The sequence below is a fragment of the Notechis scutatus genome, chromosome 6 (assembly GCF_049901735.1).
Source record: "Notechis scutatus isolate UNSWTSFEM ecotype Mainland chromosome 6, rNotScu1.2, whole genome shotgun sequence".
Lineage (NCBI taxonomy): Eukaryota > Metazoa > Chordata > Lepidosauria > Squamata > Elapidae > Notechis > Notechis scutatus.
Window position 1 is genome coordinate 43,169,568 of NC_142014.1, and position 25,905 is coordinate 43,195,472.

The following is a 25,905-nucleotide window of genomic DNA, read 5'->3' on the forward strand; positions in this document are numbered from 1 at the left end:
CCCCCTCTTTAGGGAACCATTCTGCTGGTCCGCCTCCCTCGCCCCTCCCTGGGCTCGATCTTATCACAGCCAAAGCTTATAAATCACGGGAGCTTGTCTGGCGAGAGGTCACACTGCCGCCCTAAATCCAGGGCAAAGCCGGCGGAGACTGTGCTCAAGACAGCGGAAGAAGACGAGGGGATCTTTCAAATCCCCGGCGACTTTCAAAGAAAGAGGCCGGGTGGAACAGGGTGTTTGGCCTGCCCAATCCTCTCGGGGAAGGGAAGGAAGGTGGTGTCCTTCTTACTCTCCCCGCCCCCCTTCTTTCCTCGCGTGGGCTGCCTTTGAAGGCAAGGAGGAGGACGCGCATCGCTTTCATTTCAAAGATACAAAAAGCCGCATCTCTCCGACTGATGAAGGCTGAGGAGGGAAGAAGGGAGGGTGAGGGAACTCCGAAGTCGGGAGGTTATCCGAAGGTCCTGCGACGATTTTTCAAAGCTACAGTCCGGAAGGACTGAACTTTAGATGCCCTTTTCCTTTATGTAACTGCACAGAACTACAACCTCATCCCAGTTAATAACATAGTAAGTTGCCTTTTGCCTGAAATCATCTTTTCCTCCTGTGTCAAAATTTGTGACTGGTTCTCTGTACTTGTGCACCGGGAGGCTATCGTGTCACACACCCCGAACTCCGTCCCAAGGTCAATAAAAACTGTGTCTCACTCACAGCTATTTCTGATCGCAGCCAGGGCTTTATGACCGAGATAAGCGTGAGACGCAGTTGCTTTTTGGGAAGAGCCCACAAAGCCAGCCAATAGTCCCCGATGGCGCATCCATCGCTTTGTGGCGGAACTCTTTTGAATCAATGGTCCAATCCAACCTCTAGTCAGTTAGGATAGGCTGCTCCAAGCGAGCAAAGTACTTTTGTGACTGACCTTAGGCGATTCTGACTGGGTCCTGCAAAAATCTGGCTCTTGATTGAAATAGTTCGGGATTGACTTTGGAATTTGGCAGTCAACTCCAGGAAATGCCTATTCATGGATGTGCCATGGATTCTGTCCCCGGGTCAGAAATGCTCGTATTGTTCGGAATTCTACGGTATAGAGAGAAGCACCACCTACTTAAAAGCTCTTTTACTCAAAGCCCCCGCCTGGGCAAATCGCGTCTAAGGCAGAAGAAGCCATAGGCAGAGGGGTGGCTTGTACTCAAGTTGGCCCAACGCACATTCCTCTCCAAACGAATCTGGCCACCTCACCTTTATTTATTCAACATCAACACCATCGGTAATATCCCGAAGTGACTACAGTTGTGAGGGTTTGAAAGTGTTTGAAAGTCCTTTCCTACTTCAGATTTAGAAAAGAAGAAGCTCTTCTTCTTTTCGCGGTCTCCAATATTTATCAAGCAGCATCCGGAGTGGTGTAAAATGCCTAGCAAAAGTCCGAGTGATTTCGAAGCCTTGGGATAACTGGCCTACTGAGTCGCCTTATATCTTTTCTCTCAAGGTCCCACTTCCCGGGGCACGCACCCAGCAGCTGTTGCCTTCAAGCTCGCCTTTTAAAGAAGGGAGGTTCTGATAGGGAAAAATAGCACCAGCGTTTTACGAGTTTCTCTTAATTCATGTCATAAAAAGCAAGCCACCACCACCCTTACTTTCAAAGGAGGAGAGGAAGGTTTCAGGACTCCACCCCCACTTTCTCTTATCCCTACGGTTGCAAAGTTCACAGTCGTGGGAAGAATGCGAAGGGACAGATATCCTCAAATATCAGCACAAGAAATGTTTCGGGCCAAAGGCCACGCCAAAGCGAAACGCGACTGTTCTGCACATTATTCCGACGGTCCTGAGAAATGGTGGGTGGGTGGGTGGGTGGCAGAGATTGCCCGTGCAAGGAACTGGGAAATCTGCTGGGCCCCAATAAGAGATGCAAGAAGGAATACTGGGGATAAATGGCTGCAGCATCCCCCCGTGTTTTTTCTGGAATGGAAGAATTAACAGCAGATGGTTTAGATTGGATGGTATTGTTTTATCAATAAAGCGATTTTAGTACGCTCGCCATACACACTAAGATTTGCTTAAAAAAAAACCCTATGAGGCTTTTAGCGTCTTAAAAATAAATAAAATAAATTAAAAGTGGGGAGAGAAGAAAAAAGGCCTTTCCTAATCCCTAGGTTACAATGCTGATAATCAGCTCATTAGCCTCCAAGATTCTAGTTTGATTTTTTTTAGTTAATCGCACTAAACTTGTCTTCTTCTTCTTTCTTCTTCTTTCTTCTTTCTTCTTCTTTCTTCTTTCTCTTCCATTTCCAAAAGGGTTCACAATGTATATAGAGGTTTCTTCTCTGCAATTTCTTGCCACAGATCCACATAGACTCATCCTTTCGCACTCGCTTGAAATATTAAGCCGCCTACTATTTTGATGGAAGGGGCAAGATATCAGACATCTCTCTAGGTCTTTCGGTGGGTGGGATATTCTCCTGGGAAATCGCCACCTTATTCTACTTTTTAGTTTACTTGGCGATACCTGAGCTCTCCTCGATGCGGAGCGCTTCTCCAGATCCCCAGAGCTCCCGCAGACAGACGCGCGTTTACGCGGAGTCGAGGTCTTTCGTCTGCCCATTTTTTTAAAGTTAGGCAAACCTGTTCTTGGAGGTTAAAAAAAAAAAAAAAGTTGCTCGAAAATAAACGCAGGGACAAGGCTGCTGCACTTTGAAACCGGAGAGGCTCTAGAATCCTACTCAGCCAGCAAGACTTGAATTTGTTTCGGATCTAGAGCCAGAAGCCACTAAGAGGACCGCTTACTTCCAGAGCATTTCAATCAGAATGGAGCTGGAAGGGACCCTGCAGGGCCTTCTAGTCCAACCCCACACACAAGCAGGAGACCCTTTATCATGTCAGACTGACGGCTGTCCAGTCTCTTCTTAAAAAAAGAAAGAAAACCTCCAGCGATGAAACACCTCCAACTTCTGAAGGGCAGCTGTTCCATTGCTTAATTAATTGTCCTCACTGTTAGGAAATTTCTCCTAAATTCCAGGTTGCTTCTCTCCTTGGTTAGCTTCCATCCGTTGTTACTTGAGTTGCCTTCTGGTGCTTTGGAAAACAAGTTGACCCCCCCCTCCTCTTTGTGGCAGCCCCTCACATGCTGGAATACTGCTATGTGTCACCCCAGCCCTTTGAAACGTCTAGCAGCAGCAGCAGCAGCAACAGCAACCGATTTCCACGCCGGCCTGGCAGCGTTCTTGGTTTTTTTTTACTGGCTTCCCCGAGGCACTTCCTCCGAAGGCGGCCAGAGAGGTTTCCCGGGCTATTTCGGAGAGGCGCTCTCTTGCCGGCTCAACCAGGGCTTTGAAGGTAGTGCGGCAGCTCGGCGGCCGCCCCCGCTCATCGGTCCCTTTGTCTTCCTCCTCCGGTTTACCGGAGCCGAAGCTAAATCTTCGGGTCGACGCGAAGTCGCTGGGGCAAAGGAGGCGGGGAGGGGGCAGGACTCCTCTGAGCTGGGAAGAAGCCGGTCCGAAATGTGAGTCGGTTGTGGTCGACGAGGGGCTCTTCCCAGCCGCTCCCCCTCCTCTTGGCCTGCGTCCCCTCCGCTGTGGGCCGAGGCTTGGAGGAGGAGGAGGAGGGGGAGGAAGGGGCCAGCAGGCTGGGTGGAGCCAACGGAGGCTGCGCGCGGGGAGGGTTGCGCAAGAAGCCCCTGCTGCGCTTCAAGATATAAAAAGCGCCGTCGGGGCGCCTCCGTCGCGGCAGCCAGGGAGCAGGACGGCAGCCGGGCGGGCAGCAGCTAGGGCGAGCGCGGCTCCGTCGAGGATTATGGAATTCCTGAGCGACAAATTCGGCCTCAAGAGCCCCCCGGCGGCGGCGGGCAAAAGCGGCGATTTCTACCTGGCTCCCGGAGCTCCTTTGGAGCACGTCATGGAAGCGCTGGACGGCGGCGAAGCCTTCTACGCTAAAGGCGGAGGCAAATGCGTGGGTCAGGCTGCTGCCTACGCTCCTCACGGCCGGCTGGACAGGACTTCCCCGGCTAGGGATGGCTCCGGTAAGCGAGGCAACCGGGGGACCCAGCGGGGTGGGGAACGGACAGTTGAAGATGGCTGTCACGGAACGCGGGCCGGGATCTTGTTTCCTGAAGAAAAGCCGCGCCAATGGAGCCCAATTGGCCTTTGGGAACGGGGAGATGGGAAGCGATTTGTGTGTGTGTGTGTGTGTGTGTGAGAGAGAGAGAGAGAGAGAGATCTTTGTCAATTCTCCCTCCCCTAAGTACACAAAACAGTCCAGCTCCGGGCAGCAAATTTAACTTCTGATTTACACATTAGGGTTTGCACAAGAGCCTGAACCGGAAATTATCAGGAGAGTTGAGAGAGAATAACAGGCCAGACAAAAACGCGGCTGGCTAGTCTCTGTTTGATGCTGTAATGGGCACTTTGAGGGCTCGATCCACCTAAAACTTTCCCCAAGCCTTTGGATTCCAGTTCGTTTTAGGAGCCGTAGGGAAGAAGATTGGGGGGAGGCTGATGTCTGGTAGAGGCCTTTTGATAGATTCGCAATATTTATGGGCGACGGGATAGGCGGCAGAGAACCTCCAAAATTATTGAAATCAACAGGCGTGACTTCGGGGAAAAGAAAAAAAAATTAGAACCGTCTGCTATAATTGCGAATTAAAGAAAATCCGCGCGCTTTAAAAATCGAGAAAATGTATCGCATATCCCTCTCCGTCTGCCGTTTCATTTTAAAGTCGTTGACAATTTCTGATCAATCCTCGCAGTTAATGTTCTGGGAGCACTGGTTACACACATGCATGCACAAGCACAAACAACGCACACAGTCTTCCCTTAGGCAGAAGCTTGGTCTGCAAAGCGCCCGGGAATATTTGAACTTCCCGACTGTTTGCAGACGAATTTCCAGATGCACTTTCTTTAGGATCCTCTGGGAAGAACGCACTTTAGGAAATCCTTGAAAAACGTGGAGGCATCTCTCTTGGCCCATACTCTCGAAATTCTGCCCTTGTAAGTTTTCTGGATTCATCTCGTCCATCTCACACGGAGGAGAAACCCACCGGTTTTATTTTGTAAACGTCAACATCGCATCTTCCTCTTGCTTTGCAAAACGAAAGTGAATCCACAGAGGCTCGGCAAGGCAGAGTCCAGGATGCTAAACTTAAAATTGTGGACCGGGCGAGGGCAGGGTGGGGTTGGGGAAGGATGACACAAAGCAGCAGTTGTTTGGGGTCAACTGGCACCCCGAAACTTCATTTTACTTTTGATCACGGGTGTAGCAGCAACTTTTCATTTTCATCCTCTGTTTCAGCTAACTGCCGTGCCGCTGTGATCCGAATCGTGTATAATAAGTCAGCTCGACTTTTACGGTTGAATATCTGAGTGGAGATCCCAGCCCATTATAAGAGCACAATTTTGTTTGTTTGTTTATATGGAGAGAGAATAAGACTACTCATTAGATAACTTGTTAGGCAGAACCAAAGAAAGCGATGACTGGAGGACTAGGCAACTTAATTGTGGTTTGGGGAAACGCTGTTCCGCTGTTGAGTTTCTTTTTGCATATGGTCAACTGGCCAGCCGCTGGGAATCTATTTTCTAATAGCTTTCTTCCCCCCTACCTCCCTTTTAACTACCGGTAACATACAAAAGGCATCACTCGGACCAACTCTCCATTTATAGAGGCCTCTGTCAACACGGTTACATTGAATTATTTTTAATTGATTTTTTTTTAATCTATCTGCTTCACGGATAGTTTCATCCCCATATTTCTCCTCTACTTTCTTTAGCAAATAGTTCCTTTATATTTTATTTCGTGTGATCCCTAAGGTAAATTAAATTAAGGGGAAAATAAACGATTGCGTAGTTAGGCTGTGGTCCTGCTACTTCCTTTCTCTCTCTCCCAAACCAGCAGCTGCCCTTTCGGTTAATTTTATGTTGCCCGGAAGCGCTGCGTAGCTTCGCCGCTCTGCCTACTTGCTGGAGGTTATAGAAACTCTCGCAGTCCAGCAAAACGAAATGTTGGAAACCAGAAACCTGTCAGGACTTAAAACTATCAAAAGGGTCAGGTCCTTCTTAGTCTGTTTTCTCTCTTTCACCCAAGGAGCAGTGGCGGTGGCAGAAGAGATTAGTAGCATAGTAGTAACAAGGCAGACTCTTGCAGAAATGAAGTCTGGTTTGCAATTAGATGCTCATACTTAGCAAGTGAAAAGTAAGTATTCAATGGGCTTCCCAAGTAATTGTACATTGCATGGAGGCTTTCCTGGCGCCTGTTAACACTTTTCCAGCCTGGAAAGACTTTGGAACTTGTCGACTATCTGGGTCCTCTTGGCTTTAAGGAAATTTTGTTCTTACAATTTTTTTTCCATCCAAAAAGCTAGGCTACCACACACACAGTTACACACTTCACCACTTCTAACTGATAAGGGTATGTTGGGATTAGCTTGTTTCAGAGATGTATAGGGAACACATCTTCCCCTAAATCCAACTATTTCACAGTAGCTTCAGGGTCACCCAAAACCCCCGTAACAAAAACAGCAGCAAAACATCTCTAACTCTTCCTAACTTGCAGATTTGCCTCCTAAACCTGGAAGCGGTTCCGTTACTCTCCCACTTTTATCTCTTATCGACTCCAGTCTTTAAACCTGACAAACCAAGTCAAGAAGAAATGCTTTGTTACTGAGTCCTTCAGTTTTAAGTGGATTGGAGTTCTCTTTAGTCATGTAATTAGTGCAGAAACTCATCACTTAACAAAACAAACAACCCGAGACTGGCCTAAAACATCTAATAAAAAAAACAACCCACACTGCTTTCTGGAATTAGTTAGCATTTTTATTCTTTAAATGCTGAATTGATTTTTTTCCTTAGCAATGTGTTCTTTGCCACATAATTCAGCACAGAAATATGATTTGCTCTCTAATTTTAGACTCAGCCAACTGGTTACAGTTTTGATTTTAAGACACTATATTTGTAATTTTTTAAAAAAAGAATATAGAATGAAAAATATGGCCCCTTTAAAGCGGAACAGAAACAAATATAACATTTCTAATTGATAACTAATTTATTCTAAGTAAAGGAGTTTATAAAGACTGAATCTGTGGAAGGCTTCTTAGAAATTTTGCAAGTAAAACAGCAAAGGGAGGTATATTATGGTACATTATGGTGGGAGACATTTACATATCAAACACTGTGTCATAAAATAAAGCAACTATGTTAAATGATTATTATGTTTTGATAAGTTTAATTTTTAAACATAGTATAACTTCCCTTATTATTAGAATTAAAGATTTACCCCACCTTTTGTAACGTTCTCAGTGTTCACTGTGCCTAAGAAAAAAGCTCAAATGATTTCAGAAAGAATCACTTCTCAGCACACACTCACACATCCCCATATACATATGGAAAAATGCAGGGAATACCTAATGAATCTATCAATTTCATAAAAGTATAATTAGTTTGCTATTTGTTAATGCCTAATATTTGGCCAATATTCGTACATGTTTAGTTATTGTTTGCATTCATAGAAGATGGCATTAAACTTTTACCAAGAAAGGAACCAGAAAGTACATTGTTGGCGGAACTTAAATCATTGTTGCTTACCTTGCTTAAATTATTTAATTTTTTATATATTGTTTTATTTTATGTGTAGGTGTATGAGTCTCTTTGTGTGTGTGTGTGTGTGTGTGTGTGAGAGAGAGAGAGAGAGAGAGAGAGAGACTCCAATCTCAATTTGTAAGTAAAAACATAAATATATTTGATCAGTAGAACTTTCCATTGAATTGCTTGGAATCTCACCTAGAGGTAAGGGCACTAGTATAAATTGTAAGCCATGCCTAGTTAAAATCATACCCAATGAGCAGACCAATGTAGTGAAATTACTGGGAGTGACAGAGAACACTTTAAAAAGTTCAAAATAGTTCCTTTCATTGTAATGCTTACTTCTATGGGCAGATTGAACATTTTTTTCCTCCTAAACTTGTGATTTCACCCCAACATATAACATCAATTATCTTAGAAATATGACATTTTTAAGGAGGGGTGGGGAATCATGGGAATTTGTTCGGAAGCTAAGTGGGAGCGGGGGAATACTTTAAGCTTTATCTTGGACAGTGAGTGTTTCTGAGAAGATAAATAGTTCTGGTAGGACGAGGACAAAATATAGGAAATAACCAGTTTGACTGAGTTACGATTTTAAAAAGGCCCCCTCCAAGTTTGCAGTAATAAACTAATTGGAAAAAAGCCACTCCACTAAGAACAAAGAACATTATTTTTTTGGTGAAATATTTTCATTTCTTACTAACTTTGACTCAGCATGCTGTATTCTTTAACAAATCCTTGTTAACACATGCATCCCTAATAATTTTCATTATTAAATAATTTGCAAAATAAAATAATGACATAATCCATCCAAGGGAAAGTATTTTAAAACTAATTGATTATTTCCTCAAATAGAATACAATCAGATTGTTCTGCATATTCTTTGTTCATCAATAAATTTTATTCCCAATTGATCTTAGTCCTAAGTAAATTTGATTATAATTGTATTTGATAGCATACCTGAAAATAAATCCCTCTGGCTTACATTGTAAATGAAAAGTAGACAAGCATAGGCTTCGCAATTGACCCTTTAGAGATATTTCATAGAAAATAAGCCCTATTGAAGAGAACAAGGCTTGTTCTAAATGAAGAGACTTAATTCAAAGTTAACTCCCATGAATACAAGAAGATTTATTGCTAAGAAGATATGTCTAGTACTGTGCCATATGTTTGCACTATTACATTGATCTGATTTTCCATTCTAAGTATGAATCAATTTATCTTTAGTAGAAAAAGAAATAGCATTGGTGGAAAAGTGCATCTTACTTTGAAAAAAATCAGACTTAGATCTTGATGAGACTAAATTGAAAATCCACAATAGTACCCTTATCTCATCTACTAATTTCTAGATACTCACATAAAAGGAAATCTGGGTATAACAAGTCTCATCCAAGAGTAGACTGTGTACCGATAAACATTTTGCACATTATTCTTACAAGCAATCTATGGTTTTTCACATATATTTTTTAAATGATGCTAAACTGAATGCAGGCCAACTTCATTTATTTTCTTCTGCAGTGAATTTTGGAATTACGAAAGTTGAGAGTCAACCACTGCACCCTGAGATGGGCAGACCGCTGGACACTTGCAGCAATCTCCGAATGTCTCCTGTGAAAGGGATTCCGGAGAAAAGAGAATTGGATGAACTTGGTGATAAGTGTGACAGCAATGTTTCCAGCAGTAAGAAGAGAAGGCACCGGACCACTTTTACCAGTTTACAGCTGGAAGAACTGGAGAAAGTGTTCCAGAAGACACATTACCCTGATGTTTATGTCAGAGAGCAGTTGGCTCTGAGAACGGAACTCACTGAAGCTCGAGTTCAGGTAAGTGCCTCAGTTCCATCAAAAACAGAACAACATAATCTACTCAGTGTTTCTCAAACTTGGCAACTTTAAAATGTTTGGCTTTGTGCTCCCTGGGAATTCTGGGAGTTGAAGTCCACAAATCTTAAAGTGGCCAAGTTTGAGAAATACTGAATTAGAGGCTAAAAGAAACAGCTGAAGCAGTAGGCTCCTGAAAAAAACCAAACAAAATGGTATAAATGACCAGTCAGACAAAATAAAAAGGTTATTTAGAGCTGCTGCTAGGCCTTTATTATTTGATAGTAAGGCATGCCATCCATTTAACACTGAGTATCTTCCCTAGCTGCCTGTCCCCCACAGTTCTTCACTTCATGTGTTTGTCTAATGGTCTTGGTAAAGGAAGGCAAGGTGGTTTTATATTCCCTTCAGCCAGCAATGGCAAAAGCATAGTGTCTTGCTTTTGGATATCATACTGGATTACAGATTGTGGACTTTGGGGGTTCAACCAGAGCTGTGACAGCCTAAAGCCCCACTGCTAACAGCAATCATGAAAAGACAAGGAAAAGCACATTATTATATCACTGTCAAGGTTCCAACTAATGAACCCAACCAATTCAGGACTCCGAGACTTGTAGCTTTCTCAAAGAACTGTTTTATTGAGTACATCATTCGGCACGGATGAAAACAGTTATTTGAGAAAGCTGCAAGTCTTGGAGTGCTGAATTAGTTGGGTTCATTAGTTGGAACCTTGACAACCGCAACTTGATCCTTGTTTTTTCAGTGCTTACATCTCTGCATTGTAAGTCATTTGGGTTGCGTCGTCGTGATGTCACAACACACATTTTGTCATCTGCTCGGCTGTCCCTGGATCCTCTGTGGTTCTGCTGGACAGCTTTACCTATGCTTCATTCAGGTGCCTTTGTACCTCCCTTGCATGAGCTGCATTTTAGAGCTAAATTTTGTTAATGAGGGGCATTGAACAGAAGAAGCCATGTTTTCAATAAAAATAATTACATAGTCCAGTTCCTATGTAATTTATTTACATTAGGGACTCTGGAAATATAAAGCTCATGTAAATATGATAAAATTATTTTAACGTAATGATTGCCAAGTTGTGCAGGTAGTTAAAGGGATGTATTTGCATTCTGAAATTGGAATAATCATCCTGCTGTTTAGGAAAATGAGAACTTGCTTAAACAATAATAAAAATAAAATAATAATAAAATGAATTGATTCAATTCACTATAGTCATTTTGTTATTATTTCATTTTTATTATTGTTGATTCTGAAATGTTTTTAAAGAGAAGAATAAAGAAACAACATGTTATATTGAACAGTGTCAAGCATTTTAGCCCCTGGCATACTCACAGCAGTTGAGGGCTTTTGAATATCACTATCATCACCAACTGGCTCCTCCTGAGCTGAGATATCTTGGACTTTGGCCCTTAAGTTCACACATGACTCTTCTACCATCTGGAAATCTATATAATTCCAGGAACTTTAGCTGGATTTCTACTGAAGTGTGATGCCAACATTTTATTGCATATTCTATGAGCCAATAACATCATCAGTGACTGATTTTGAAAAATACAGAGTTCTGGATCTTCCACTAAAACACCGGAATTCTGTTTATAGGATCTGTTGTATTAAACTGTCAAGATTAATGTAGTAAATGGTCAAGTAACAATGTTCTGCTAATCAGTATTCTTGTGCTTCTTCAAATGCAAGTGTAAGCTATCCGTTAAGACTGTTTCAGATTATTGTATATATACATATCCTCCTCTTCATTATTACTAGCATGATTTTTATGATGTGTTAAGCATATACTTAAACATATATATGGTGAACAGCAAATGTACGTCATGCTTGTATTTGTAAGTGCATGTATCTCACATAGAACTATTAATGCATCCCTGCAAAGCTGACAGTATCAGGTTAAATATTATATAGTTTGCAATATATTATATTGGTAAAGGAGCTCCAATAGTAGTTAAAACTACCACATTCAGTTCCCATTCCTGGGAGCTATTCCCACTGAACTTAGTGAAGGCACGGTAATACTTGGGCCACTAGAACCTTGAAAACTTTCTACATGTTGTGATGACATAGAATAAATTAGGCTGTATTTTGGAATTATTTCATTATAGATTCTGTCACAAACAGAACTTTATTTTTTTTTCCAGTTGATATCTTCCAGATGTCAGACTACAATTATTATTGCCATCCACCAGACTAGAGATTATGGGATTTATGATTTAATACATATGAAAGGGTTGTTGCATTACATGAGGCTGCATTAATTCATATATTCAGTCAAATCATGTAACACTTATGCGGTGCTAATGATACTTGTTGGATGCAGGTAATAATATAGCTAGTCCTTGACTTACAATGGTTTGTTTAGTGACTGTTCAAAGTTACCACTGCACTGAAAAAAGTGATTTATGACCATATTTCACACTTATGACTGTTGCAGCATCTTCATGGTCACATGATCAGAATTCAGATGCTTGGCAATTGACTCATGTTTATGATGGGTGCAGTGTCCTGGGGTTGTGTGATCACTTTTTGTGATTTTATGATAAGCAAAGTCAATTGGGAAGCCACATTCACTTAACAACTGTGTTCCTAGCTTAACAACTGTTGTGATTTACTTAACAACTGTGACAAGAAAGGTTGTAAATTGGGAAAAAGCTCACTTAGCAATAGCACTTAGACTTATATACTGCTTCACAGTGCTTTTACAGCCCTCTCTAAGTGGTTGAAAGAGTCAGCATATTGCCCCCAACAATCTGGGTCCTCATTTTACCAAACTCAGAAGAATGGAAGGCTGAGTCAAACTTGAGCCTGGTGAGATTTGAACTGCCAAATCGCAGGCAGCCAACAGTCAGCAGAAGTAGCCTGCAGTACTGCACTCTAACCACTGCGCCACCTTGGCTCCTAAACAACTGTCTCACTTAGGAACAAAAATTTTGAGCTCAATTGTGGTTGTAAATCAAAGACTACCTATATTGCAATCCTAAATGTATTTTCTTATGAATTAAATATCTCTGGGACAAATTCATAAAAAGTCCTGCAAAGTGAAGCAAATTTCATTGAATACAATAGGTTTTAAATGGTCAAGTAGTTAGTACGCTGGGAAATAGCTGATAATGGATATATCAACTCAAAAATATACCTTAAATTATAGAAAACTCCTATAAAGAAATAGGATACCTTGGATCCAGACTTAATCACACTTTAAAAAAATGACTGAGTTTAATCCTTCCGGTTTCAATAGGACTAACCAAAAGTTCACTTAAATCTGGAGTATTGGAGTAATTGCATCAATCTGAATTAATCTATTCTAAATATGATTAAGACTATATCTTCTGCAGTGATTGGAGAGGGCCTGGTATTTGAATGGCTCTTATTATTTATTTAATTTCTTTATATTTATCATGCCTTTATTATTTTTATAAATAATGCAAAGGAATGAACATACACAATACTTCCGCCCCCTCCTATTTTCCCTACAACAGTGGTCCCCAACCTTTTTTGTACCAGGGACCAGTTTCAAGCACAAACACTTTTTCAAGGACCGGTGGGGGGGGGGAGAATCCGAGTTTGGTGGTTTGCTTGCAGACGTTTCATTACCTGACTAGGTAACATCTGATGTTGTTAAATAGTCGGGTAATAAAATGTCTGCCAGCGAACCACCAAGTTCAGGGAGCGCCTCGGCCCTGCCTCCCTCAGCCCCATCCCTCAGGTGTCTCCCTCCCTCCCTCAGGTGTCTGCCTCGTTCCTCTCTCAGTCGCTCTCTCGCTGCTCCACCAGCCCAGGAAGAAACTGCTTCAAAGAAGCCGGGGGGGGGGTGGCTTTTCCTGTCGCCGCAGCTCCTCCGAAGCGCCCATTTACCCCCACCCCGCCCGCCCGCGCGCGGTTCAATCCACAGTGCTCTGTTCTGCCTGCCTGCCTGCCTGCCTTCTTTGTTTCGGAGCAGCTTCGGCTGATAAAAAGAGGCGAATAGTTATTATTCTCAGCCGAAGCTGCTCCGAAACGAAGAAGGCAGGCAGGCAGGCAGAACGGGGCACTGAATTGAACCGCGCGCGGGCGGGCGGGGTGGGGGTAAACGGGCGCTTCGGAGGAGCTGCGGCGACAGGAAAAGCCACCCCCCCGGCTTCTTTGAAGCAGTTTCTTCCTGGGCTGGTGGAGCAGCGAGAGAGCGACTGAGAGAGGAACGAGGCGGGAGGAAACCGAAGCCGCTGAGCCAGAGAGCAGGACAGGCTTCGGTTGCTTCCTCCCTCCCCTTCTTTCATTTGTGTCCTTGATCCCCGATCCCAGCAGCATTCACCGAAGGCGAAGAAAGCCGCCATTTTTTAATTTTTTTTTTTATTTGCGGCCCGGTACAGAGTGCTCCACGGACCGGTCCCGGTCCGCGGCCTGGTGGTTGAGGACCCCTGCCCTACAACAATCCTATGAGTTGGGTTGAGAGAGGTGACTGGCACAAAGTCACTCAAATGGCTTTTATTCCTTAGGTAGGTTTAAAATTCATAGTCTCCTGGCTGTATAATTAAATACTATCTTATTTAAGCAAGCTAAAATTATACTTTTTAAATCTTACTAAATCCAGAATATTTAGTAGTTATTTAACACCCAAAGCATCCTATTTCTCAAATTAAAAAAAATAGTGTCAATAACAAATATTTTTGAAAACTCAAAATCAAGTCAAAATTTGCTGGACACGATTTTCAGAATTACAGATTATGGTTTTGCATTTGAAGAAACCGTTCATGCTAACATCATATCTTACTATTTGAAGGAATAGTGAGATTTGGTCTACTTCAGAAGGCAGCTGCTTAGGTTTTGCTAAGGTTTCTCAAGTCATTATGGACAGATAAAAGAGTGGCAGAGCCAGAGAGAGAGAGAGGGATGTTATGGCTTGTATATATTATATTCTCTTCTTGGAACAAAATTGCTGGTTTCATTTTTTTCCCTGAGAATGTTTATTCTACTCTTTGTGTACATAGAAATTTCCATGCTATTGAAGTAAATGACCTAGATTTTTGCATCTCTGATCAGTCTACTGACAAAGGCCAATGTAAGAAAATGGGGATCATAATTCCACTGAGCAGCAACAGTATTCCATCATAATGCTAAGCAATTTTCAAAGGCTTTACATCATTTAGAGACCAGCATCTGGTTAGGCAGGGATAACAAGCAGCAGATTGTTGCTTCGTTTTATATAGGCAATGGTTACTTTATCTTTGCCAAGCGTCGGTTTTGAGTAAATCGATGTAAACAGAAACATTTTGGGTGAGTTTCAGGGTTAAAAATGTGGGTTTCTTCCCCCATGAGTTCCTTCCTAAAATTCAAGCAAATTGTTTGATTTAAATTAACCAAACAATTGGCTGAATATATGCACGGCACCTCTCATTTTACCAGTATTTCATCAAGATCTGAATTTTAGTTTCATCCTGCTTACATGCCGAAAGAGCCTGCCTGAATCTCATTTATTGAAGTGGTTTCTTTTTTTGTTGCATGTCAGAGGAATAACTTGCACCCAGCCTAAGGAGATGGTCAAGACATTTACAGTGACAGGGGCCTAAATATTAAATATTATGAGTTACTTGCTCTTACTGCAGACACAAAGGGATTGATATATATGATCATATATTTATTATACATGTGTTTCTCCTTTTGATGGAAATTAGAAATTGTTCTATTACATTTGCAAGAGGATCTGCGGAAAATTAATTCTCACGCTGGTGTTTCAGCATGACAGTCACCTTATTCAGTGAAAGTAATTCCAAGTGGTTTAATTGTTTCTTAATTGGCTAATCTTTAACTGAAGGAGTGTTCTATTTGCAGCAGATTTGTTATTATGTAATGCTAATTATGAATGTGGTGGAATATTGGTAATGTTAGAATATATTCAGTCATTCAGTTGAAAAGGAACAAATATGAAATAAATTATTTGTGCAATTTGCCATGCATTTTGAAACAATGCATCTTGCAACAATAACTTTGGAAGGGCACATGCAGCTACTAGCTTTCATGAAATTCCAGTCCTGTCATGGTTTGGGTATAGCAGCTCCAATAAAGCAACTATTCCAGCTTATATTTCTTTGAGAACTGCAGATAAGCCTTTGTACTGATAGTGGAGAACACAAAAGTAGCAAACCTTAAGAACATAAGTTTCATCTGCTTCATATCAACTAGTTACAATATGCTTGACGTGGTTAGACTGCTTTTGGAAACTTCAGCTGGTTCAAAAAAAATACTGCTTCTTTTATTTAGTGTAGCTGAATAATTGACTGGATCAGCAAGTTTTTAGATTCAGCATGGAAGAAGGGGAAAATTGGGGTTGCATAAGATATAGCAAAGACATTGTATTCTGTCCAAATATTTTGCCAATTGTTCTTCTTTCAGATGGTTTTTTTGTTTTTGTTTAAGTTTCTTATTTTTGTTTCCCATTTTTTCTTTACTTCTGTAGCTGTTGATATTCTTACTAATATTGGACTGGTTTTTTATTTTAAAAAGTAAAAACAAAACAATTATATGAAAATGACTGAGGTGAGGATTGAATTGCAAAACACACCACCGTTTTTGGAAGTCAGTACTTAATTCCAGAAAGCTAACTAATTCAAACCAGAGACAAGAATTTATCCAAGGTACTAAATAAAAGTAAAAGTAGGGATTATGTCCCAGATGCAAAATTGCAGTTTGTCTCCCACTTCCAAAGAATATCAGAACACCAGTGTCATAGTAAGTAAACTGTGGAAAATAAGGAAACACATATTCAAAGATACATAGAAAGATATCCTATATTAAAACCCATATGCAATCAAAATGAAGCCAATAAAAAGAAGGAAAGTAGTCCACATTGCATACATGAGCCCCAGATCAAAATTGTAAACATTGTAAAAGAAACTATAGAAAATGTACATCTCTATGAAAGAAAATAAATAGACATGTCTTGGGCATGGGCAAGGATTTCTCATTCCCTTAACACTTCCTCTAGTTTCTTTGGATGTTCTCTGCCATTGCCATTTTATACCAGAGCCTGCCGTTTATTGTTTCAGATGAGATTGTATAAATAAAGAAGATACTAGGGTCAGGAATTTTTATCTGATAGCTTGCCAGTTTTCAATTACTATTATAAGGGAGAGAGAGAGAGAGAAGAGAGAGGGGGGGAGGGGAGGAGAGAGAGATTAAGCAAAAGAGATTTCTATTGCCACTGGGGTGACCATAACCTACTCTTAGTAATTCCAATGTTATATTTCATTCAATGTTCATTTTAATATAAATGTACACTTCAAACACCTTTTATAGCTTACTCTGAAGCAAAAAGGAGAGAGAGAGAGAGAGAGAGAGAGAGAGAGAGAGAGAGAGAGAGAGAGAGAGAGAGAGATGGGACAACCCCCCCACCCGCACAAATGGGATTAAGTGACTTTCAGCTTGACTTCATCTGAAATGTCTTGTTTTGTTTCCCTGCTTTCTTTCTTTGTGTTTCCCCTTCAATGATAGAGTCTTCTCCTGTGTAACTACATTTCTGGCTGCCTCTTGGTACAAATGGAGTTTTGCAGTAAAGTTTGCTTTTAAAGATGCCTTTTACTTATGGAACTATATTTTAAACAATATATTTCCAAGCACAATGTTTTGATTATATTAATGTTTTAGACCAGGATTAGACAATGCATGGCCTTCTTCATCAGTGTGTTTATGGAGACTTGCTAGTGCCATTGGGCTCCTTGACTTGCCTGACTTTTTTTAAAAAAATATTTTAATTATTTTAAAAATTGAAAACTTTATAGTGTAAAATAGACTCTGGCACCATCTTTATTTTCAGGACTGCTTCTGAAGCCCTAAACCAGTCCACAAGCATTCTTAAAGATGGTGGCTGAAGACAGCCCTCTGTTTGGAAATATGTCCTCCTTTTACTTTTGGAGTCAGAAAGATTGACAGGGAACAACCTCACTAGTTTGCCTCTGGTAAACAGATATTGCATAACATGCCACTCATCCAAAAACATATCCTCTCTGTCCTTAGTGTAATCAGTGCTTCTCAAACTTGGCAATTTTAGGTTTTATGGACTTCTTCACATATCTTAAAATGGTCACGTCTGAAAAATACTGGTTTAAATGGTAATTGGTACTTTTGATTTTCATGAAAGAAGGCAAATATATGTGTCCCAGGATAATGTTGCAGGATCCAGTCTGGGTCGGTCACCAGGATCAGAGGTTTAGACTCTCTACAGGAATGTGTACTTTGGGCTATTCTATTCACAGTATTTATGTGGTTCCTGGTTGGGTGTGGCTTCTTATTGGTTAATTGGGGTGCTGATGACAAGCTATTAGGATGTTGGTTATTGTTTCTTTGTGCTGCAAAGTCCCAGTAAATACTAATACTAAACAAACAAACAAACAAATAAATACTATACATAGAATGTGTGCTCAAAACACACATTCTGGTAGAGAGAAGTTTCCTGAGATTGGGCTCCAGCATGAATCTGAAAGCTTGGAAGAGTGCATCTCCTGTTGACTGACCCAGATTGGATCCTGCATTTTTTATTTTGCTTGCCATATTTGACATATTTAAAATAAAAAAGGTTGAAAATGGTAGAGATCCAGTTACAAATGATTGTGCAGAACAACCTATTCTCAAATATTGGACATCTATCTTTTGTAGGGTCATATTCTTATGGGTATATTTGTATCTTGTATATTTGTATTTAATGAAAAGAAGAATTAGGTGTGTCATGATAGCAGTGTTCCCATATCTCAGGGGTTGCAACAAAGAAGAGGGAGTCAAGCTATTTTCCAAAGCACTTGAAGGCAGAACAAGAAGCAATGGATGAAAATTAATCAAGGAGAGAAGCGACCTAGAACTAAGAAGAAATTTCCTGACAGTTGGAACAATTAATCAATGGAACAACTTGCCTCCAGAAGTTGTGAATGCTCCAACACTGGAAGTTTTTAAGAAGAGGTTGGACAATCATCCCTCTTAAATGGTATAGGGTTTCCTGCCTAGCAGAGGGTTGGATTTGAAGACCTCCAAGGTCCCTTTCAACTCTGTTATTCTATTTGATTTTACTATTTATTATTTTACTATTTTGCCGAAGGCTATGAAAATTCCAGAAAATTCACTCCACCTCTCCAGAGAACATATTATAGGAACTTAATCATGAGATCTTTTACATGACAAAATCTCTTTACATTGACTTGATGTCTGAGCTGATAAAAGGCATAGGCAGCAACATGTGATGACTTAACATTAGGAAATATTGTGAATTTTACATATTCAGAATGCATCATTGAACTATATTGCAGAATTCACCAAAATGCCTTAGTGAAGTAATTTTTCTAGGTTCATCTGATGCATGGCTGTTGCTGTCATGCAATGGATTATCAGAGATCAGCAGAAAGCCTATTAGAAGTATAGGCATACCTTAAAAATATTACGGATTTGGTTCCAGATCATCACAATGAAATGAATATTGAAAACAAAGTGAGTTACACATTTTCTTTTGCTTTCCTGTTGAATATAAAAGTTATAATGTAGTATATATAAAACATATACTCCCTTGACAGTTGAAGTAGTAAAAGAGGAAGTAAAGAAGAAAAAGTTGAAAGTATGCAATATTTTATTACAAGTGCATAATAGCATATTTAAAAAGTCTGTATGCATTAAGGGTTCTCATCGGTTTGGGTGAACCGGTTGTTCTCACCAGTTTGGATGAATCGGTTGTTCATTTTATGGCCAGTTCGGTGAACTGGCAAATCCCACACCTGGCTGGCCCTGCTACCCCACCCCGCCCCTCCCAAGAGTCCCCTGGATTACAGGTAAGTGAAGGGCCCGTGTGGAGGCTCGGGGAGGGCAAAAAATGGGCCTCCTGGAAGTTCCAGGAGGCTGGAAATGGCCTGTTTTTGTTCTCAGGGTGGTGCAGGAGGCTGGTTTGGCCACACCCACCATGGCTATGTCCACTCAGCAACCGGCAGATAACCGGTTGTTAAATTACTTGAAGCCCACCCCTGGTGTGCACACTTTAGCGTTTTTACCAATACAATGTTTTTAATTATTAAATTAAATTATTTAATTATTATGATTTACTTATTAAATCATAAATCAAGAAGTGACTTTTGGCTATGTTTCTTCTCAGTGAATGAAATGATAGAGATGTGTAGCAGAGCAAAGAAATAGGCAGGACCGGAAGAAAATATTTCTTTTAAACCAAATTGATTAAACATAGTTGATACGATTATACTCCAATGAATTTAATATGATCCAGTTGTCACATTAAGCATATTGAGTATTATGAATTACCATTTTTATTGCTAGTAGCAAAAGTCATAGATAAATAATCACACGAGTAAAACAATGCTTTATAAACAATAAAGACCAACATTTTTTTAAAAAAAGAGAAAGTATCTATCCCCCACTTAGAAAACATTTATGAAAACAGCCCCTATCTGATTATATCCTTATTTCAGAACACTTGCAATCTTGCTCAAAGAGGGAGCATATTACTTTCTTATTGAAAGAGCAACTGGACAATTTGATAAAAGTTTTTAACTTGTTAAAATGTTGCGTTCCAACTGCTGTACTAAAATATTACCCCATAACTATTCTGGTCTGATACACATCCTAGAGAAAATTAGATTAAATAATGCAAAATATATTTAGCCAAATAAAATATATTTATTTTACTTATTATAATAAAAAGTCAACAAGTGCTAAAAACAATTAAAACTAGAATTAAAAGAATTAAAAGTTAAAAAACAAGATGGTGGGCAGCCTGGGGGTGAGAAACCTCTCTACACCATTAGCCACTCCCAGTACAGCAAGCCTCTTTCAGGACACCAGGTCAGTGGCAGAACCAAGTTTTTAGGCTCTTCTAGAAGGCCAGGAGTGTGGCAGAATATTCCAGAGGGTGGGGGTCATAGCTCAAAAGCATCTTTTCCTACACCCCACCAGTGAAAATTCTTTGGCTAATGGAATCTGAAGTAGACTTTTCCTTTTTTTTTTTTTTTTAAATAAATTTTATTAAATTTACAATTAAAAACATATCGACATTACATACACAAAAGGAAAAAAACAAAAAAAGAACACTCGGTCTTACAAACTGGAAAGAAAAGAGAAGAGGAGATGTAAAAGAAAGAAAAGAAACAAAGGAAGAGAAAGAGAAAAAAGAAAAAAAAAGATGCGTTTAAAAACAGACAATATCCTTTTTGACAGTCTGCAAGATCCAATTCTCCTACCTTAATTTGAATACACACATCTTATCGATATCTATGCTTAAATTGCCCATTGTCCATTAAGCAGTTTATCTCTGGACTAACCAATTATACCAAGAGTTCCAATTATCGTAAAATGTTGAAGCCTCTTTGTTTTTAAGTGCTATAGTTAATTTATCCATTTCTGCACAATCACATATTTTCTGGATGACCATTTGTTCTGTAGGTGCATAGGGTGATTTCCAACACTGAGCAAACGCTAATCTGGCTGCAGTTAGGATATGAATTGTTACATATTTCATCTTTTTGGGTAAATGTTTATCAGAGATCCCTAGTAGGAAGAACTCTGGTTTGTATTCGATTTGTTCTTTGGTTATCTCCTCCAACCATTTTCTGATTTTTTGCCAATATTTCTGGGTTTCTTTGCAAGACCACCACATATGAAAGTAGGTTCCTTCTATGCTTTTACATTTCCAGCATTTTGGACTCGTGTTTGGGTTCATTTTCGCCAACCTCGAAGGGGGCAAGTGCCATCTATAAAACATTTTGTATGTATTTTCTTTATATGCTGCCGATTTTGTAATCTTAATATTTCTGTTCCAAATCTTTTCCCATTCTGATAATGTAATACATCTTCCGACATTCCTGCTCCAGGCTATCATGTTCCCTTTGACTATCTCTTGTTCTAATTCTACTTCCAGTAAGTATTTATAGAATTTGGATATGTTCTTTTTGTTTGATCCTAGTAAAATTTTATCTAAATACTGCAGTTTGTTATAAATTCCAAAGTCTTTTATATCTTGTTCGTATCTGCTATGGATTTGTATATATAACCACTGATCAATTTTAAATCCCTGTTCCTGTAGTTCTTGTCGAGTTTTTAATTTCCCTTGCGGATCTAATAAATCTTTATATTTAATCATTTTTGTTATGTCCAAATTATTGGGATGTACCATTGCCTCCATTGTTGATAGCCAGATCGAATTTTTAGATAGTGTTTTTTGCATATTTTTTTCCAATTAATTAATAATGAGTCCCTAATGAGGTGTCTATGAAAGTAAGACTGCTTGGGTTTCCCCACTTCCCATAAGAAGGCATGCCACCCTCTCTGGAGGTCATGCCCTTCTAATGCTAAAATTCTTTTGTTAAGTAAGTTCACCCAGTCTTTTATCCATAATAAGATAGCTGCCGAATAATATAATTCCCAATTTGGAAGGGCTAGACCCCTCTACTTTTCGCATCTTGTAAGGCCTTTACATTGATCCTGGGTTTTTCCCCTGCCAAATAAATTTAAGTGTGATCTTATTTAATTCTTCAAAAAAATTTTTGACAACTTAATTGGGATTGTCTGGAATAAATAAAGAAATTTTGGTAATATATTCATTTTAATCGAGGCAATCCTGCCCAATAAGGAAAGCTGCAACTTATTCCAGGATTCTAAATCTTTCTTTGTTTGTTGAAGTAGTTTATCATAATTGTTCTCTTTGAGTGATTTACCTTGTGGTGTTAACCATATTCCTAAATATTTGACCCTTTTTGTTACCTGTATCCCCATCATTGTTTCTAATTCTTCCTTCTGGTTTTCTGTTAAATTTTTGGTCATTAATTTCGTCTTTTTCTATTAATTTTTAATCCTACCACTGTGCCAAATTGTTCTAATTCTTTTATTAGATTATAACCTTTTTCCATGGGTTCCTCCAAAAGAAAAACCATATCGTCAGCAAACGCTTGTAGTTTATATTCTTCTGATTTGACCCTCACTCCTCTAATTTCAGAGTTTTGTCTAACCCGTGTTAAGAGTGATTCTAGGGCAAAAATGAAAAGAAGAGGTGAGAGAGGGCAGCCCTGTCTGACACCTTTTTCTATAACTATTCTGGTCTGATACACATCCTAGAGAAAATTAGATTAAATAACGCAAAATATATTTAGCCAAATAAAATATATTTATTTTACTTATTATAATAAAAAGTCAACAAGTGCTAAAAACAATTAAAACTAGAATTAAAAGAATTAAAAGTTAAAAAACAAGATGGTGGGCAGCCTGGGGGTGAGAAACCTCTCTACACCATTAGCCACTCCCAGTACAGCAAGCCTCTTTCAGGACACCAGGTCAGTGGCAGAACCAAGTTTTTAGGCTCTTCTAGAAGGCCAGGAGTGTGGCAGAATATTCCAGAGGGTGGGGGTCATAGCTCAAAAGCATCTTTTCCTACACCCCACCAGTGAAAATTCTTTGGCTAATGGAATCTGAAGTAGACTTTTCCACTGGAATGAGTGGGGTGGGTTAATTCCATCAGGGTAAGGTGGTTCCTTAGATTCCCACAAAGAAGTTTTAAAGGTGATTACTTGAATTGGATCTGGAAGCAAAATGGCAGTCAGTGGAGCTCACATAACAGCACTGTCACATGTGCCACCCAAAGGGCTTCCAGAACTGTCTAGATTATGATTTCACAAACACATGAATAGGCATTTTGAAGTATTTTAAAAATAATTTTAATTAATGATTGTTGAGGGCATTAACTGCAGTCCTAATACATGGGGAAATAAATTTATTTGTAAATGATTTTTATGGGTACCCCATTTGCAAATCAGTTAATTACATTATGATTTTTAAAAGAGAAACATCATCTGCTTGAAAATAGTTGATTATTTCTATGTCAGTATTAAATTATAATTATAAAAATGAATCCACAAGTTGACTTTACCTGTTAGTGATAGGGAAGAATCTACAGTATGTGAAATTAATACGTCTGGCAATTTTCACTTTGAAATTGCCAGTTGCTTCATTGTCATTCTGTACAGGTAGTCCTCAACTTATGACCATTCATTTAAAAACTGAAGTTTGAAGTCATGATGGTGTTGAAAAAAGTAACTTATAACTCACTCTCAAAGTTAGATTGTTGCATCACCCTCTGAAATCATGTGATTGCAATTTAAGCATTTAGCAGTTGGCTCGCATTTATGATGGTTGCAGCAACTTATGGTCATATGATCAGAATTTGCAACCTTCCCAGATGACTTCCAACAATCAAAATCAATAGGGGAAGCCAGATTCATTCAGTAAGCACATGATTCACTTAACAACCATGAAATTCACTTGAGCTAAATGAGCAACACATAAATTTAATCAATCAATTCAATCAATCAATATTTCATTTAATGATTGTAGTAAAAATGGCCCTAAAACTGGATCTGATCATTTCATTACTTGCTTAACATTGCTTAATGCTCTAAATTCTGGTTCCAATTGTACTTGGGTGTACCTGTAGCAAATTCATGTTGTTCATATTGCTCAAACACTTAAAGGGGAATATTTGTCTGGTCAATAAATGTTTATAAACCATTTATAGATTTGTCTCAAAGATTTCTTTTCAAGAGGCAACTGGACTTTCTGGTTTTTCTTTGAAGATGTTTTGCTTCTCATCAAGAAGCTTCTTTCAGCTCCAGTCTTCAAAGAAAAAACAGAAAGTCCAGTTGCCTCTTGAAAAAACACCTTTGGGACAATCATGACCTGGATGACTTAGAATCTTCATAGATATTTATAGACTTCTAAACTTATACTAAGGACACATAGCTCTGGCTTTGAATAGCTTGTTATTAATTTCCTTTTACTGGCAATCCTCTTGAAAGTCTTCAGATCTAACTTTATAAGAGAGAAACAAATATCCTCTGCTCACACAAGAACTAGAATTTTATGACTTTATATGAAAAAAAAAGTGAGCTACATTTTGATACAAAAAAACATATGAAAAAACCCTGAATCAAAGTATATCCATTTTTAATCTTAATATTTTATGTCCTTTGAGGGAAATCCACCTGGTTTCAATTTCATCCTAATTCAGTTGTCACATTGCAATTTTTGCACTTCATTCAGTGTTTTGGCCCAGAATAATTTGGCTCTCACTGTTGCTCTATCCACTGGCTGAAATACGGATTGAAAATAATCCTTAGCAGTCTTTAGGTCTATATGGAAAATACTGGTGATTTTTATATCAAGACTCTTCAAGGAGCATAGTTATAGCTTGTTCTTTCTGAAAAAAAGAAAAGCTTCTTTCTTTCCCCCTTTTAAAACATTTTATATACAGTTTTAAATGCTGTATCTCATACAAGGTATCAGTTCACTTTTACTGCCGTTTAATGTGTTAGAACAACTGTACTCCATTTCCAGCCTGAAGGAGTAGTAATGTTGACAGTATTTATATATGTAAATGACTGAACAAATACTGGAGTACACCATTCTGATGCCAATTTAAAAATTTCTGGCAAAACTATTTTCTTTTTAGTTTTATAAAACTGGAATTATACTTGGTTAAGCATTTGCTTGAATAATAGACTATTCCAATAAGTTTTTTTCCCTATTAGACTATGTGTTGTTAAATTAAAATTAACTAGTGAAAATACTTGAAATTCTATTTGGAGTGGCTTATTAAAACTGAATTTATTTACCTCTCAGCATTTCTGCTTATTTTTCATATGAAATCTCAAGACTGTTTCCCCAATATCATGTATGGATTCAAGTTTCCCTTATTTCCCTTATTCATAATTTGGTAGTATTGCCTCCCTTTCATTTCTTTCTTTCCCCCTTTTAATCTACTGAAAGAGGATTCAACTCATGAAAATATTGGTAAAGCTCAGTAGGACTTCCTTCAAGACTGAATATGATCTAAAGTTCCTAGAAATCATTGGAAGTGAGATATTTACTTCAATATAACATTTGTGGTAGGCTAATACTTTATTTCCAAGGCATATAGATTGGAAATAAAACTACGCTTGCTATCGTCTTTGTATATTCATGTTTATTTTAAAATGGCAACTACTTATTATGGGACTTTCATTCCTGGTATTTATTTGGACAAGAACAACTCTATTTTAAATACATTCTTGATGTCTTATTGCAATATCATAGTTGATTTCTCTATAGTTAGATACCAACCACGAGAACCATGTATGGCAGAGGGTGGCTGGGGGTTGGGTTGGGGGGGGGAAAGGGGGGGGAAGAAAAAGAGAAAAATATTTGAAAAAGAAAAAAAAAAAAAAAAAATAAAAAAAAAAAAAAAAAAATAAAAAAAAAAAAAAAAAAAAAGAAAGGGCTTAAGAATGGTTTAATTTGAATGATTAAGGGTGGGAATGGGGGTTTTTTTTTCAACTGAACAATATCTCTGACCTGCTCTTGAGTTGCCACTTAATGGAAATAGGCTGCACTGGTTTCTGCTGAATGTATCATCACACATATAACATTAAAGTGACTATCAAAGTGATATTACTTGAATTAGAGGGCCAAGAATTAAGGTTTGGGTGGCATGGTTATTTATGGTATGATAAAATTAAAATTAA

General features: G+C 39.1%; 1 protein-coding gene across 1 annotated transcript in view; it reads left to right on the top strand.

Moving 5' to 3' along the window:
• The first annotated feature begins 3,673 nt into the window (after nt 1–3,673).
• ALX1 (ALX homeobox 1) overlaps nt 3,674–25,905 on the top strand; it is a 34,095-nt gene continuing 11,863 nt past the window's right edge. The window contains exons 1-2 of the mRNA XM_026667654.2: nt 3,674–4,006; nt 9,075–9,379. Of these exons, the coding sequence (XP_026523439.1) occupies nt 3,781–4,006; nt 9,075–9,379 (531 nt within the window). The 5' untranslated portion in view covers nt 3,674–3,780. The remainder of the gene's footprint in view (nt 4,007–9,074; nt 9,380–25,905) is intronic.